General features: G+C 56.4%; 1 protein-coding gene across 3 annotated transcripts in view; it reads right to left on the bottom strand.

The window, feature by feature from the left end:
* Nucleotides 1-17,419, bottom strand: part of CENPN (centromere protein N) — a 128,554-nt gene that overhangs the window by 21,411 nt on the left and 89,724 nt on the right. For 2 of the 3 annotated variants that reach the window (XM_075325850.1, XM_075325848.1), the window contains exons 8-9: nucleotides 2,506-2,563; nucleotides 539-651 (exon numbers count right to left, since the gene is read on the bottom strand). In XM_075325850.1, coding sequence (XP_075181965.1) covers nucleotides 539-651; nucleotides 2,506-2,563 — 171 coding nt within the window. The remainder of the gene's footprint in view (nucleotides 1-538; nucleotides 652-2,505; nucleotides 2,564-17,419) is intronic. The other variant, XM_075325849.1, reaches the window with a different exon arrangement.

The following is a 17,419-nucleotide window of genomic DNA, read 5'->3' on the forward strand; positions in this document are numbered from 1 at the left end:
CTACCTGGTCCAGTGTCCACCAGGTTCTACAGCGTACGTACGCAGGCATCTGCAGATGCTGCCCTGAGGAGACATGTTTTCCAGGTGGCGGTGGCTCACCTCTGATTCAGAGGGACCCGTCACAGTTTTACTACCTTTATAGTTAACGGCCACAGTCTGTTTGTCTGACCTTACCGGTTGTTAATGGTTTTGCTCCCAGGGACGTCCCATGGTCCTGTGTCCAATAAGGCGAGAGAGAAAGGAAGATTTTTGTGTACTCACCGTAAAATCTTTTTCTCTGAGCCTTCATTGGGGGACACAGCACCCGCCCTGTTTGGATTAGTAGTTTTCTTTTCCAAGCATAATCTGCAGCTACAGCTTCTCCTTCTACCATACATATATATTGTGGAGGAGGAGCTAACTTTTTTTTGTTTAGTTTGCCTAGTGTCAACCTCCTGGCAACAGCAGCCTTCCCCCATGGTCCTATGTCCCCCAATGAAGATTTTACAGTGAGTACCCAAACATTTTCCTTTTCTTTTGAGAGATGAGCGATCATTACCTTATATTCTGCACAGTCCAGCACTGGGAGAGGGCCGTTCCCGAATGTTTTCAACATCAGTTGACGTCTGCGCTCCTTCTCTCTCATTTCTTCATAATCTAATGTGTGATCTACTGGTGAGAGGGGAAAAAAAGGACCTCTTATTATGACACACTGCCTAGAATTGAAGCAGCATCGCATAATGAGTCCCCCGACAGCCTCTCAGCTTTTGAATCTACTTAAAGGGGTTGTCCAAGACTAATCGTAATGGTCTGTCCTGTTCAGCGCCTGGAGCTGGGGGATGCGTATACACCCCTATTGGAATTAATAGGGGGTAAATATGGAGCACCCGGCCACAGCCACTATTCAGATGAAGGAGCTCTGCAATGGATGCTCCTAGGCAAGGCAGCTTGTCTGTGTCGCACCACCACCGATCACATATTAATGACCTATCCTTCAATGTTAAAGGGGTTGTGCAATACTAGGATGACCCCTTTTGATTCCACGTTTCTCCCAGGTAAAATAATAAAGCCTATAATCGCCTCCTGTACCGACGCCCTTCCAGTGGTGTACGGGATCACGGTGCCGAGGCTGTGACGTCACATGAGCACCGCTTCCTTCTCCCCGCCTTCGGATCAAACAGTTAATCAACAGGAAGTGAGTGCATCGGCTGCGCTCACTTTCTGTTGATTGTTCTTTTGGTCCGAAGGCGGGAAGATGGAAGTCGGCGCTGATAGGACGTGGCGCTTATGAGAGGTTACAAAACCATGTGAGCCCCACACACAGCTGGAAAGGCGCCGGTATGGAAGGTCATTATAGCCTTTATTATTTTTACCTGGGGGAAACATGTGGAATCAGAAAGGATTGTTGTCCTCATATTGGACAACCCCTTTAACTGACAAGTCTCTGCTTAAGGCTAAGTTCACATTTCCGTTGTTTTGTATCAGTCACCTGCAACGCATGTGACAGATGCGCTGTTCAACGCTGTACAACGGATGACAAAGAACAGAATTCTTTGTCGGATTCCGTTGTGTGCGGGGGGCGGAGTTCGGGGGGGGGGGAGCCGAGCGGGGCCGTGGCACTGAGGACGTCAGTGCCGCAGGGACTGCAGGACAGGTGAGTGTGTGTGTGTGTGTATACACATGCTGAATACGGGCGGGGGCGGAGCCAAGCGGGGGGCGGGGCCAGGCGCTGAGGATGTCAGTGGAAGTGCTGCGGTCTGCATGGCTGGGGACAGGTGAGTGCATGTGTGAGTGTGTGTGTGCATGCATGTATGTATCTGTGTGCACATGCGGAGTGCGGCAGCGGGCGGAGCCGAGCGGGGCCAGACGAGGGTGTCAGTGGCAGTGCTTGTCTGCATGGCTGGGGACAGGTGTGTGTGTGTGTGTACATACATGTGCGAAGTGCGGGAGGGGGCGGGGCCGAGCGGGGAAGTGTCGGCCTCCCTGCACACGTAACCAGCCTAAATATCGGGTAACAGCAAAGCACCCGATGTTTACCTTGGTTACCCGATATTTACCTTGGTTACGGGCCTACACCGCTTAGCGCTGGCTCCTTGCACCGTAACCAGGGTAAATATCGGGTAACCAAAGCTGGTGACGTGTGCAGGGAGCCAGAGAGCATGCGCAGCGAAATCCGACGGATCTCGCTGCTCAAAAAACGTTACATGCTGCGTTCCTCCCACCCGGCGGTCAGTCGTTCCACGACTGATCAGTCGGGCGGAGGGTGCAACGCAGCATAATCAGTCACAATCCGCTGCTCATACAAGTCTATGGGAGCAGCGGAATCCGCTAAACGGATTCCGTTGTTTACAAGAGCAGCGGATTGTGACTGATACATTTTAGCGGAAATGTGAACTTAGCCTTACAGACACCTAACGGGTTCCCTTTGTTACCATGGATGATGGACTTAGTTGGAGGCACTTACAGCCATCGCAAGAACAGATCTGTTCAATAAAGCCCCAAGATTGCAAATCGGAGGTCACTTACCAGTGGGGGGACTGTGGCTTTCTTCAGGAACCGATCTTGACTGATAAGATTGAAATGGCTATAAATAAAAAAAAAAAAAGCAAAAAAAAAAAGCAAAAATTAAAACAAACACCCTGTAAACAATGCGTAGGGGTAGAAAAAGTTATAAAACTAGACAACTTGCAGAGGCACCAAGGATTCCCTATATGTGCTCATCTAGGCCTTACAGCCGAAGACAGAGGAGCCGGGACCACAGCGCGGGAGCGGCTGCAGTGGTAGGTAAAGCATAATTTCACTTTTTTTTTTACTGGGCATGGAGGAGAATCAGAGAGCTGGATCTATATGGGGGATTGATGGGACCTATATGGGGGAGAGAGCTGGACCTATATGGGGGAGAGAGCTGGAACTACATGGGGGAGAGCTGGAGCTACATGGGGGAGAGAGCTGGACCTACATGGGGGAGAGAGCTGGACCTACATGGGGGAGAGAGCTGGACCTACATGGGGGAGAGAGAGCTGGACCTATATGGGGGAGAGAGCTGGAACTACATGGGGGAGAGAGCTGGACCTATATGGGGGAGAGAGCTGGAACTACATGGGGGAGAGAGCTGGACCTATATGGGGGAGAGAGCTGGAACTACATGGGGGAGAGAGCTGGACCTATATGGGGGAGAGAGCTGGAACTACATGGGGGAGAGAGCTGGACCTATATGGGGGAGAGAGCTGGAGCTACATGGGGGAGAGAGCTGGACCTATATGGGGGAGAGAGCTGGAGCTACATGGGGGAGAGAGCTGGACCTATATGGGGGAGAGAGCTGGAGCTACATGGGGGAGAGAGCTGGACCTACATGGGGGAGAGAGCTGGACCTATATGGGGGAGAGAGCTGGAGCTACATGGGGGAGAGAGCTGGAGCTACATGGGGGAGAGAGCTGGAACTACATGGGGGAGAGAGCTGGAGCTACATGGGGGAGAGAGCTGGACCTACATGGGGGAGAGAGAGCTGGACCTATATGGGGAGAGAGCTGGACCTATATGGGGGAGAGAGCTGGAACTACATGGGAGAGAGAGCTGGACCTATATGGGGGAGAGAGCTGGAGCTACATGGGGGAGAGAGCTGGACCTACATGGGGGAGAGAGCTGGACCTACATGGGGGAGAGAGAGCTGGACCTATATGGGGGAGAGAGCTGGAACTACATGGGGGAGAGAGCTGGACCTATATGGGGGAGAGAGCTGGAGCTACATGGGGGAGAGAGCTGGACCTACATGGGGGAGAGAGCTGGACCTATATGGGGGAGAGAGCTGGAGCTACATGGGGGAGAGAGCTGGAGCTACATGGGGGAGAGAGCTGGAGCTACATGGGGGAGAGAGCTGGACCTACATGGGGGAGAGAGCTGGACCTATATGGGGGAGAGAGCTGGAGCTACATGGGGGAGAGAGCTGGAGCTACATGGGGGAGAGAGCTGGAGCTACATGGGGGAGAGAGCTGGAGCTACATGGGGGAGAGAGCTGGAGCTACATGGGGGAGAGAGAGCTGGACCTATATGGGGAGAGAGCTGGACCTATATGGGGGAGAGAGCTGGAACTACATGGGGGAGAGAGCTGGACCTACATGGGGGAGAGAGCTGGACCTATATGGGGGAGAGAGCTGGAACTACATGGGGGAGAGAGCTGGACCTATATGGGCGAGAGAGCTGGAACTACATGGGGGAGAGAGCTGGACCTATATGGGGGAGAGAGCTGGAGCTACATGGGGGAGAGAGCTGGACCTATATGGGGGAGAGAGCTGGACCTATATGGGGGAGAGAGCTGGAACTACATGGGGGAGAGAGCTGAAGCTACATGGGGGAGAGAGCTGGACCTATATGGGGGAGAGAGCTGGAGCTACATGGGGGAGAGAGCTGGACCTACATGGGGGAGAGAGCTGGACCTATATGGGGGAGAGAGCTGGACCTACATGGGGGAGAGAGAGCTGGACCTACATGGGGGAGAGAGAGCTGGACCTATATGGGGGAGAGAGCTGGAACTACATGGGGGAGAGAGCTGGACCTATATGGGGGAGAGAGCTGGAACAACATGGGGGAGAGAGCTGGAGCTACATGGGGGAGAGAGCTGGACCTATATGGGGAGAGAGCTGGACCTATATGGGGGAGAGAGCTGGAACTACATGGGGGAGAGAGCTGGAGCTACATGGGGGAGAGAGCTGGACCTATATGGGGGAGAGAGCTGGAGCTACATGGGGGAGAGAGCTGGACCTACATGGGGGAGAGAGCTGGACCTATATGGGGGAGAGAGCTGGACCTATATGGGGAGAGAGCTGGACCTATATGGGGGAGAGAGCTGGAACTACATGGGAGAGAGAGCTGGACCTATATGGGGGAGAGAGCTGGAACTACATGGGGGAGAGAGCTGGAGCTACATGGGGGAGAGAGCTGGACCTACATGGGGGAGAGAGCTGGACCTACATGGGGGAGAGAGAGCTGGACCTATATGGGGAGAGAGCTGGACCTATATGGGGGAGAGAGCTGCAGCTACATGGGGAGAGAGCTGGACCTATATGGGGGAGAGAGCTGGACCTATATGGGGGAGAGAGCTGGAGCTACATGGGGGAGAGAGCTGGACCTACATGGGGGAGAGAGCTGGACCTATATGGGGGAGAGAGCTGGACCTACATGGGGGAGAGAGAGCTGGACTTATATGGGGGAGAGAGCTGGACCTATATGGGGGAGAGAGCTGGACCTATATGGGGGAGAGAGCTGGACCTATATGGGGGAGAGAGCTGGACCTATATGGGGGAGAGAGCTGGAGCTACATGGGGAGAGAGCTGGACCTATATGGGGGAGAGAGCTGGAACTACATGGGGGAGAGAGCTGGACCTATATGGGGGAGAGAGCTGGAACTACATGGGGGAGAGAGCTGGAGCTACATGGGGGAGAGAGCTGGACCTACATGGGGGAGAGAGAGCTGGACCTATATGGGGAGAGAGCTGGACCTATATGGGGGAGAGAGCTGGACCTATATGGGGGAGAGAGCTGGAACTACATGGGGGAGAGAGCTGGACCTATATGGGGGAGAGAGCTGGAGCTACATGGGGGAGAGAGCTGGACCTACATGGGGGAGAGAGCTGGACCTACATGGGGGAGAGAGAGCTGGACCTATATGGGGGAGGGAGCTGGAGCTACATGGGGGAGAGAGCTGGACCTACATGGGGGAGAGAGAGCTGGACTTATATGGGGGAGAGAGCTGGACCTATATGGGGGAGAGAGCTGGACCTATATGGGGGAGAGAGCTGGACCTATATGGGGGAGAGAGCTGGAGCTACATGGGGAGAGAGCTGGACCTATATGGGGGAGAGAGCTGGACCTATATGGGGGAGAGAGCTGGAACTACATGGGGGAGAGAGCTGGAGCTACATGGGAGAGAGAGCTGGAGCTACATGGGGGAGAGAGAGCTGGACCTATATGGGGAGAGAGCTGGACCTATATGGGGGAGAGAGCTGGAACTACATGGGGGAGAGAGCTGGACCTACATGGGGGAGAGAGCTGGACCTATATGGGGGAGAGAGCTGGAGCTACATGGGGGAGAGAGCTGGACCTACATGGGGGAGAGAGCTGGACCTACATGGGGGAGAGAGAGCTGGACCTACATGGGGGAGAGAGCTGGAACTACATGGGGGAGAGAGCTGGACCTATATGGGGGAGAGAGCTGGAGCTACATGGGGGAGAGAGCTGGACCTACATGGGGGAGAGAGAGCTGGACCTACATGGGGGAGAGAGAGCTGGACCTATATGGGGAGAGAGCTGGACCCATATGGGGGAGAGAGCTGGAACTACATGGGGGAGAGAGCTGGACCTACATGGGGGAGAGAGAGCTGGACCTATATGGGGGAGAGAGCTGGACCTACATGGGGGAGAGAGAGCTGGACTTATATGGGGGAGAGAGCTGGACCTATATGGGGGAGAGAGCTGGACCTATATGGGGGAGAGAGCTGGACCTATATGGGGGAGAGAGCTGGAGCTACATGGGGAGAGAGCTGGACCTATATGGGGGAGAGAGCTGGACCTATATGGGGGAGAGAGCTGGAGCTACATGGGGAGAGAGCTGGACCTATATGGGGGAGAGAGCTGGACCTATATGGGGGAGAGAGCTGCCGGTCCACCACCGTGCGGAGCTGCCGGCCCACCACCGTGCGGAGCTGCCGGCCCACCACCGTGCGGAGCTGCCGGCCCACCACCGTGCGGAGCTGCCGGCCCACCACCGTGCGGAGCTGCCGCCCCACCACCGTGCGGAGCTGCCGCCCCACCACCGTGCGGAGCTGCCGCCCCACCACCGTGCGGAGCTGCCGCCCCACCACCGTGCGGAGCTGCCGCCCCACCACCGTGCGGAGCTGCCGCCCAACCTACACCCCACCTACTGTCTCCTCCCCAAAATCCTTTAGGATGTAAGCCCGCAAGGGCAGGGCCCTCTTCCCTCTGTGCTAGTCTGTCCATTGTAACGTGTATATGTATTCTGTATGTAACCCCCTCATGTACAGCACCATGGAATCAATGGTGCTCTATAAATAAACAATAATAATAATAATAACTACATGGGGGAGAGAGCTGGAGCTACATGGGGGAGAGAGCTGGACCTACATGGGGGAGAGAGAGCTGGACCTATATGGGGGAGAGAGCTGGACCTATATGGGGGAGAGAGCTGGACCTATATGGGGGAGAGAGCTGGAACTACATGGGGGAGAGAGCTGGACCTACATGGGGGAGAGAGCTGGACCTATATGGGGGAGAGAGCTGGAGCTACATGGGGGAGAGAGCTGGACCTATATGGGGGAGAGAGCTGGACCTACATGGGGGAGAGAGCTGGACCTACATGGGGGAGAGAGAGCTGGACCTATATGGGGGAGAGAGCTGGAGCTACATGGGGGAGAGAGCTGGACCTATATGGGAGAGAGAGCTGGACCTATATGGGGGAGAGAGCTGGAGCTACATGGGGGAGAGAGCTGGACCTACATGGGGGAGAGAGAGAGAGGGGAGCCAGCACGATCTGAAATTGGCATGCATCATATAAAAAGTGAAAATTCACAGATTTATTCCAACTGTACTACAATAAAAAAATGAGATTTTTAGCAAATAATTGATCAATTTTTTGAGCCACCCCTGCCAACGTCACGGCAAATCTCAATAGGGGGGTCCTACTCTACATTCTGTATTTCATGTGCCATGCGGCCTCCTAGATAAAGTTAAAAGCAGAACCATAATAGAGCACACATACCTGTAACCTGGGGGAGAGAGAGCTGGACTTATATGGGGGAGAGAGCTGGACCTATATGGGGGAGAGAGCTGGACCTATATGGGGGAGAGAGCTGGAGCTATATGGGGGAGAGAGCTGGAGCTACATGGGGAGAGAGCTGGACCTATATGGGGGAGAGAGCTGGACCTATATGGGGGAGAGAGCTGGAACTACATGGGGGAGAGAGCTGGAGCTACATGGGGGAGAGAGCTGGACCTACATAGGGGAGAGAGAGCTGGACCTATATGGGGAGAGAGCTGGACCTATATGGGGGAGAGAGCTGGAGCTACATGGGGGAGAGAGCTGGACCTACATGGGGGAGAGAGAGCTGGACTTATATGGGGGAGAGAGCTGGACCTATATGGGGGAGAGAGCTGGACCTATATGGGGGAGAGAGCTGGACCTATATGGGGGAGAGAGCTGGACCTATATGGGGGAGAGAGCTGGAGCTACATGGGGAGAGAGCTGGACCTATATGGGGGAGAGAGCTGGACCTATATGGGGGAGAGAGCTGGAACTACATGGGGGAGAGAGCTGGAGCAACATGGGGGAGAGAGCTGGAGCAACATGGGGGAGAGAGCTGGACCTACATGGGGGAGAGAGAGCTGGACCTATATGGGGAGAGAGCTGGACCTATATGGGGGAGAGAGCTGGAACTACATGGGGGAGAGAGCTGGACCTACATGGGGGAGAGAGCTGGACCTATATGGGGGAGAGAGCTGGAGCTACATGGGGGAGAGAGCTGGACCTACATGGGGGAGAGAGCTGGACCTACATGGGGGAGAGAGAGCTGGACCTATATGGGGGAGAGAGCTGGAGCTACATGGGGGAGAGAGCTGGACCTACATGGGGGAGAGAGAGCTGGACTTATATGGGGGAGAGAGCTGGACCTATATGGGGGAGAGAGCTGGACCTATATGGGGGAGAGAGCTGGACCTATATGGGGGAGAGAGCTGGAGCTACATGGGGAGAGAGCTGGACCTATATGGGGGAGAGAGCTGGACCTATATGGGGGAGAGAGCTGGAACTACATGGGGGAGAGAGCTGGAGCTACATGGGAGAGAGAGCTGGACCTACATGGGGGAGAGAGAGCTGGACCTACATGGGGGAGAGAGCTGGACCTATATGGGGGAGAGAGCTGGAGCTACATGGGGGAGAGAGCTGGACCTACATGGGGGAGAGAGCTGGACCTACATGGGGGAGAGAGAGCTGGACCTATATGGGGGAGAGAGCTGGAACTACATGGGGGAGAGAGCTGGACCTATATGGGGGAGAGAGCTGGAGCTACATGGGGGAGAGAGCTGGACCTACATGGGGGAGAGAGAGCTGGACCTATATGGGGAGAGAGCTGGACCTATATGGGGGAGAGAGCTGGAACTAAATGGGGAGAGAGCTGGACCTACATGGGGGAGAGAGCTGGACCTATATGGGGGAGAGAGCTGGAACTACATGGGGGAGAGAGCTGGAGCTACATGGGGGAGAGAGCTGGACCTACATGGGGGAGAGAGAGCTGGACCTATATGGGGGAGAGAGAGCTGGACCTATATGGGGGAGAGAGCTGGAACTACATGGGGGAGAGAGCTGGATCTACATGGGGGAGAGAGCTGGACCTACATGGGGGAGAGAGCTGGACCTATATGGGGGAGAGAGCTGGAACTACATGGGGGAGAGAGCTGGACCTATATGGGCGAGAGAGCTGGAACTACATGGGGGAGAGAGCTGGAGCTACATGGGGGAGAGAGCTGGACCTACATGGGGGAGAGAGCTGGACCTATATGGGGGAGAGAGCTGGACCTACATGGGGGAGAGAGCTGGACCTATATGGGGGAGAGAGCTGGAACTACATGGGGGAGAGAGCTGGACCTATATGGGGGAGAGAGCTGGAACTACATGGGGGAGAGAGCTGGAGCTACATGGGGGAGAGAGCTGGACCTACATGGGGGAGAGAGAGCTGGACCTATATGGGGAGAGAGCTGGACCTATATGGGGGAGAGAGCTGGAACTACATGGGGGAGAGAGCTGGACCTACATGGGGGAGAGAGCTGGACCTATATGGGGGAGAGAGCTGGAACTACATGGGGGAGAGAGCTGGAGCTACATGGGGGAGAGAGCTGGACCTACATGGGGGAGAGAGAGCTGGACTTATATGGGGAGAGAGCTGGACCTATATGGGGGAGAGAGGTGGAACTACATGGGGGAGAGAGCTGGACCTACATGGGGGAGAGAGCTGGACCTATATGGGGGAGAGAGCTGGAACTACATGGGGGAGAGAGCTGGACCTATATGGGGGAGAGAGCTGGAGCTACATAGGGGAGAGAGCTGGACCTATATGGGGGAGAGAGCTGGAGCTACATGGGGGAGAGAGCTGGACCTACATGGGGGAGAGAGCTGGACCTATATGGGGGAGAGAGCTGGAACTACATGGGGGAGAGAGCTGGAGCTACATGGGGGAGAGAGCTGGAACTACATGGGGGAGAGAGCTGAAACTACATGGGGGAGAGAGCTGGAGCTACATGGGGGAGAGAGCTGGACCTATATGGGGGAGAGAGCTGGAGCTACATGGGGGAAAGAGCTGGACCTACATGGGGGAGAGAGCTGGACCTATATGGGGGAGAGAGCTGGACCTATATGGGGAGAGAGCTGGACCTATATGGGGGAGAGAGCTGGAACTACATGGGGGAGAGAGCTGGACCTATATGGGGGAGAGAGCTGGAACTACATGGGGGAGAGAGCTGGACCTATATGGGGGAGAGAGCTGGAACTACATGGGGGAGAGAGCTGGAGCTACATGGGGGAGAGAGCTGGACGTATATGGGGGAGAGAGCTGGACCTACATGGGGGAGAGAGAGCTGGACTTATATGGGGGAGAGAGCTGGACCTATATGGGGGAGAGAGCTGGACCTATATGGGGGAGAGAGCTGGACCTATATGGGGGAGAGAGCTGGACCTATATGGGGGAGAGAGCTGGAGCTACATGGGGAGAGAGCTGGACCTATATGGGGGAGAGAGCTGGACCTATATGGGGGAGAGAGCTGGACCTATATGGGGGAGAGAGCTGGAACTACATGGGGGAGAGAGCTGGAGCTACATGGGGGAGAGAGCTGGACCTACATGGGGGAGAGAGAGCTGGACCTATATGGGGAGAGAGCTGGACCTATATGGGGGAGAGAGCTAGAACTACATGGGGGAGAGAGCTGGAGCTACATGGGGGAGAGAGCTGGACCTACATGGGGGAGAGAGAGCTGGACTTATATGGGGAAGAGAGCTGGACCTATATGGGGGAGAGAGCTGGAGCTACATGGGGGAGAGAGCTGGACCTACATGGGGGAGAGAGAGCTGGACCTATATGGGGAGAGAGCTGGACCTATATGGGGGAGAGAGCTGGAACTACATGGGGGAGAGAGCTGGACCTACATGGGGGAGAGAGCTGGACCTATATGGGGGAGAGAGCTGGAGCTACATGGGGGAGAGAGCTGGACCTACATGGGGGAGAGAGCTGGACCTACATGGGGGAGAGAGAGCTGGACCTACATGGGGGAGAGAGCTGGAGCTACATGGGGAGAGAGCTGGACCTACATGGGGGAGAGAGAGCTGGACTTATATGGGGGAGAGAGCTGGACCTATATGGGGGAGAGAGCTGGACCTATATGGGGGAGAGAGCTGGACCTATATGGGGGAGAGAGCTGGAGCTACATGGGGAGAGAGCTGGACCTATATGGGGGAGAGAGCTGGACCTATATGGGGGAGAGAGCTGGAACTACATGGGGGAGAGAGCTGGAGCTACATGGGAGAGAGAGCTGGACCTACATGGGGGAGAGAGAGCTGGACCTATATGGGGAGAGAGCTGGACCTATATGGGGGAGAGAGCTGGAACTACATGGGGGAGAGAGCTGGACCTACATGGGGGGGAGAGCTGGACCTATATGGGGGAGAGAGCTGGAGCTACATGGGGGAGAGAGCTGGACCTACATAGTGGAGAGAGCTGGACCTACATGGGGGAGAGAGAGCTGGACCTATATGGGGGAGAGAGCTGGAACTACATGGGGGAGAGAGCTGGACCTATATGGGGGAGAGAGCTGGAGCTACATGGGGGAGAGAGCTGGACCTACATGGGGGAGAGAGAGCTGGACCTATATGGGGAGAGAGCTGGACCTATATGGGGGAGAGAGCTGGAACTACATGGGGGAGAGAGCTGGACCTACATGGGGGAGAGAGCTGGACCTATATGGGGGAGAGAGCTGGACCTATATGGGGAGAGAGCTGGACCTATATGGGGGAGAGAGCTGGAACTACATGGGGGAGAGAGCTGGACCTACATGGGGGAGAGAGCTGGACCTATATGGGGGAGAGAGCTGGAACTACATGGGGGAGAGAGCTGGAGCTACATGGGGGAGAGAGCTGGACCTACATGGGGGAGAGAGAGCTGGACTTATATGGGGAGAGAGCTGGACCTATATGGGGGAGAGAGGTGGAACTACATGGGGGAGAGAGCTGGACCTACATGGGGGAGAGAGCTGGACCTATATGGGGGAGAGAGCTGGACCTATATGGGCGAGAGAGCTGGAACTACATGGGGGAGAGAGCTGGAACTACATGGGGGAGAGCTGGAGCTACATGGGGGAGAGAGCTGGACCTACATGGGGGAGAGAGAGCTGGACTTATATGGGGGAGAGAGCTGGACCTATATGGGGGAGAGAGCTGGACCTATATGGGCGAGAGAGCTGGAACTACATGGGGGAGAGAGCTGGAACTACATGGGGGAGAGAGCTGGAGCTACATGGGGAGAGAGCTGGACCTACATGGGGGAGAGAGCTGGACCTATATGGGGGAGAGAGCTGGACCTACATGGGGGAGAGAGCTGGACCTATATGGGGGAGAGAGCTGGAACTACATGGGGGAGAGAGCTGGACCTATATGGGGGAGAGAGCTGGAACTACATGGGGGAGAGAGCTGGAGCTACATGGGGGAGAGAGAGCTGGACCTATATGGGGAGAGAGCTGGACCTATATGGGGGAGAGAGCTGGAACTACATGGGGGAGAGAGCTGGACCTACATGGGGGAGAGAGCTGGACCTATATGGGGGAGAGAGCTGGAACTACATGGGGGAGAGAGCTGGAGCTACATGGGGGAGAGAGCTGGACCTACATGGGGGAGAGAGAGCTGGACCTATATGGGGGAGAGAGCTGGACCTATATGGGGGAGAGAGCTGGACCTATATGGGGGAGAGAGCTGGAACTACATGGGGGAGAGAGCTGGACCTATATGGGGGAGAGAGCTGGAACTACATGGGGGAGAGAGCTGGAGCTACATGGGGGAGAGAGCTGGACCTACATGGGGGAGAGAGAGCTGGACCTATATGGGGAGAGAGGTGGAACTACATGGGGGAGAGAGCTGGACCTACATGGGGGAGAGAGCTGGACCTACATGGGGGAGAGAGCTGGACCTATATGGGGGAGAGAGCTGGAACTACATGGGGGAGAGAGCTGGACCTACATGGGGGAGAGAGCTGGAGCTACATGGGGGAGAGAGCTGGACCTATATGGGGGAGAGAGCTGGAGCTACATGGGGGAGAGAGCTGGACCTACATGGGGGAGAGAGCTGGACCTATATGGGGGAGAGAGCTGGAACTACATGGGGGAGAGAGCTGGAGCTACATGGGGGAGAGAGCTGGAACTACATGGGGGAGAGAGCTGAAACTACATGGGGGAGAGAGCTGGAGCTACATGGGGGAGAGAGCTGGACCTACATGGGGGAGAGAGCTGGACCTATATGGGGGAGAGAGCTGGACCTATATGGGGAGAGAGCTGGACCTATATGGGGGAGAGAGCTGGAACTACATGGGGGAGAGAGCTGGACCTATATGGGGGAGAGAGCTGGAACTACATGGGGGAGAGAGCTGGACCTATATGGGGGAGAGAGCTGGAACTACATGGGGGAGAGAGCTGGAGCTACATGGGGGAGAGAGCTGGACGTATATGGGGGAGAGAGCTGGACCTACATGGGGGAGAGAGAGCTGGACTTATATGGGGGAGAGAGCTGGACCTATATGGGGGAGAGAGCTGGACCTATATGGGGGAGAGAGCTGGAGCTATATGGGGGAGAGAGCTGGACCTATATGGGGGAGAGAGCTGGACCTATATGGGGGAGAGAGCTGGAACTACATGGGGGAGAGAGCTGGAGCTACATGGGGGAGAGAGCTGGACCTACATGGGGGAGAGAGAGCTGGACCTATATGGGGAGAGAGCTGGACCTATATGGGGGAGAGAGCTGGAACTACATGGGGGAGAGAGCTGGAGCTACATGGGGGAGAGAGCTGGACCTACATGGGGGAGAGAGAGCTGGACTTATATGGGGGAGAGAGCTGGACCTATATGGGGGAGAGAGCTGGAGCTACATGGGGGAGAGAGCTGGACCTACATGGGGGAGAGAGAGCTGGACCTATATGGGGAGAGAGCTGGACCTATATGGGGGAGAGAGCTGGAACTACATGGGGGAGATAGCTGGACCTACATGGGGGAGAGAGCTGGACCTATATGGGGGAGAGAGCTGGAGCTACATGGGGGAGAGAGCTGGACCTACATGGGGGAGAGAGTTGGACCTACATGGGGGAGAGAGAGCTGGACCTATATGGGGGAGAGAGCTGGAGCTACATGGGGGAGAGAGCTGGACCTACATGGGGGAGAGAGCTGGACCTATATGGGGGAGAGAGCTGGAACTACATGGGGGAGAGAGCTGGAGCTACATGGGGGAGAGAGCTGGACCTACATGGGGGAGAGAGAGCTGGACCTATATGGGGGAGAGAGCTGGACCTATATGGGGGAGAGAGCTGGACCTATATGGGGGAGAGAGCTGGAACTACATGGGGGAGAGAGCTGGACCTATATGGGGGAGAGAGCTGGAACTACATGGGGGAGAGAGCTGGAGCTACATGGGGGAGAGAGCTGGACCTACATGGGGGAGAGAGAGCTGGACCTATATGGGGGAGAGAGCTGGAACTACATGGGGGAGAGAGCTGGACCTATATGGGGGAGAGAGCTGGAGCTACATGGGGGAGAGAGCTGGACCTACATGGGGGAGAGAGAGCTGGACCTATATGGGGAGAGAGCTGGACCTATATGGGGGAGAGAGCTGGAACTACATGGGGGAGAGAGCTGGACCTACATGGGGGAGAGAGCTGGACCTATATGGGGGAGAGAGCTGGAACTACATGGGGGAGAGAGCTGGACCTATATGGGTGAGAGAGCTGGAACTACATGGGGGAGAGAGCTGGAACTACATGGGGGAGAGAGCTGGAGCTACATGGGGGAGAGAGCTGGACCTACATGGGGGAGAGAGAGCTGGACTTATATGGGGGAGAGAGCTGGACCTATATGGGGGAGAGAGCTGGACCTATATGGGGGAGAGAGCTGGACCTATATGGGGGAGAGAGCTGCAGCTACATGGGGAGAGAGCTGGACCTATATGGGGGAGAGAGCTGGACCTATATGGGGAGAGAGCTGGAGCTACATGGGGGAGAGAGCTGGACCTACATAGGGGAGAGAGCTGGACCTACATGGGGGAGAGAGAGCTGGACCTATATGGGGGAGAGAGCTGGAACTACATGGGGGAGAGAGCTGGACCTATATGGGGGGGAGAGCTGGACCTATATGGGGGAGAGAGCTGGAGCTACATGGGGGAGAGAGCTGGACCTACATGGGGAGAGAGCTGGACCTACATGGGGGAGAGAGAGCTGGACCTATATGGGGGAGAGAGCTGGAACTACATGGGGGAGAGAGCTGGACCTATATGGGGGAGAGAGCTGGAGCTACATGGGGGAGAGAGCTGGACCTACATGGGGGAGAGAGAGCTGGACCTATATGGGGAGAGAGCTGGACCTATATGGGGGAGAGAGCTGGAACTACATGGGGGAGAGAGCTGGACCTACATGGGGGAGAGAGCTGGACCTATATGGGGGAGAGAGCTGGAACTACATGGGGGAGAGAGCTGGACCTACATGGGGGAGAGAGAGCTGGACCTATATGGGGGAGAGAGCTGGACCTATATGGGGGAGAGAGCTGGAACTACATGGGGGAGAGAGCTGGACCTACATGGGGGAGAGAGCTGGACCTATATGGGTGAGAGAGCTGGAACTACATGGGGGAGAGAGCTGGAACTACATGGGGGAGAGAGCTGGAGCTACATGGGGGAGAGAGCTGGACCTACATGGGGGAGAGAGAGCTGGACTTATATGGGGGAGAGAGCTGGACCTATATGGGGGAGAGAGCTGGACCTATATGGGGGAGAGAGCTGGACCTATATGGGGGAGAGAGCTGCAGCTACATGGGGAGAGAGCTGGACCTATATGGGGGAGAGAGCTGGACCTATATGGGGAGAGAGCTGGACCTACATGGGGGAGAGAGCTGGACCTATATGGGGGAGAGCTGGACCTACATGGGGGAGAGAGCTGGACCTATATGGGGGAGAGAGCTGGAACTACATGGGGGAGAGAGCTGGACCTATATGGGGGAGAGAGCTGGAACTACATGTGGGAGAGAGCTGGAGCTACATGGGGGAGAGAGCTGGACCTACATGGGGGAGAGAGAGCTGGACCTATATGGGGAGAGAGCTGGACCTATATGGGGGAGAGAGCTGGAACTACATGGGGGAGAGAGCTGGACCTACATGGGGGAGAGAGCTGGACCTATATGGGGGAGAGAGCTGGAACTACATGGGGGAGAGAGCTGGAGCTACATGGGGGAGAGAGCTGGACCTACATGGGGGAGAGAGAGCTGGACTTATATGGGGAGAGAGCTGGACCTATATGGGGGAGAGAGGTGGACCTACATGGGGGAGAGAGCTGGACCTATATGGGGGAGAGAGCTGGAACTACATGGGGAGAGAGCTGGACCTATATGGGCGAGAGAGCTGGAACTACATGGGGGAGAGAGCTGGACCTATATGGGGGAGAGAGCTGGAACTACATGGGGGAGAGAGCTGGAACTACATGGGGGAGAGAGCTGGAACTACATGGGGGAGAGAGCTGGAACTACATGGGGGAGAGAGCTGGACCTACATGGGGGAGAGAGCTGGACCTACATGGGGGAGAGAGCTGGACCTACATGGGGGAGAGAGAGCTGGACCTATATGGGGAGAGAGCTGGACCTATATGGGGGAGAGAGCTGGAACTACATGGGGGAGAGAGCTGGACCTATATGGGGCGAGAGAGCTGGAACTACATGGGGGAGAGAGCTGGAACTACATGGGGGAGAGAGCTGGAGCTACATGGGGGAGAGAGCTGGACCTACATGGGGGAGAGAGAGCTGGACTTATATGGGGGAGAGAGCTGGACCTATATGGGGGAGAGAGCTGGACCTATATGGGGGAGAGAGCTGGAACTACATGGGGGAGAGAGCTGGAGCTACATGGGGGAGAGAGCTGGACCTACATGGGGGAGAGAGAGCTGGACCTATATGGGGAGAGAGCTGGACCTATATGGGGAGAGAGCTGGAACTACATGGGGGAGAGAGCTGGACCTACATGGGGGAGAGAGCTGGACCTATATGGGGAGAGAGCTGGAACTACATGGGGAGAGAGCTGGACCTATATGGGGGAGAGAGCTGGAACTACATGGGGGAGAGAGCTGGACCTACATGGGGGAGAGAGAGCTGGACC

This window comes from Anomaloglossus baeobatrachus, chromosome 10 (assembly GCF_048569485.1).
Source record: "Anomaloglossus baeobatrachus isolate aAnoBae1 chromosome 10, aAnoBae1.hap1, whole genome shotgun sequence".
In the NCBI taxonomy this organism is placed as follows: domain Eukaryota; kingdom Metazoa; phylum Chordata; class Amphibia; order Anura; family Aromobatidae; genus Anomaloglossus; species Anomaloglossus baeobatrachus.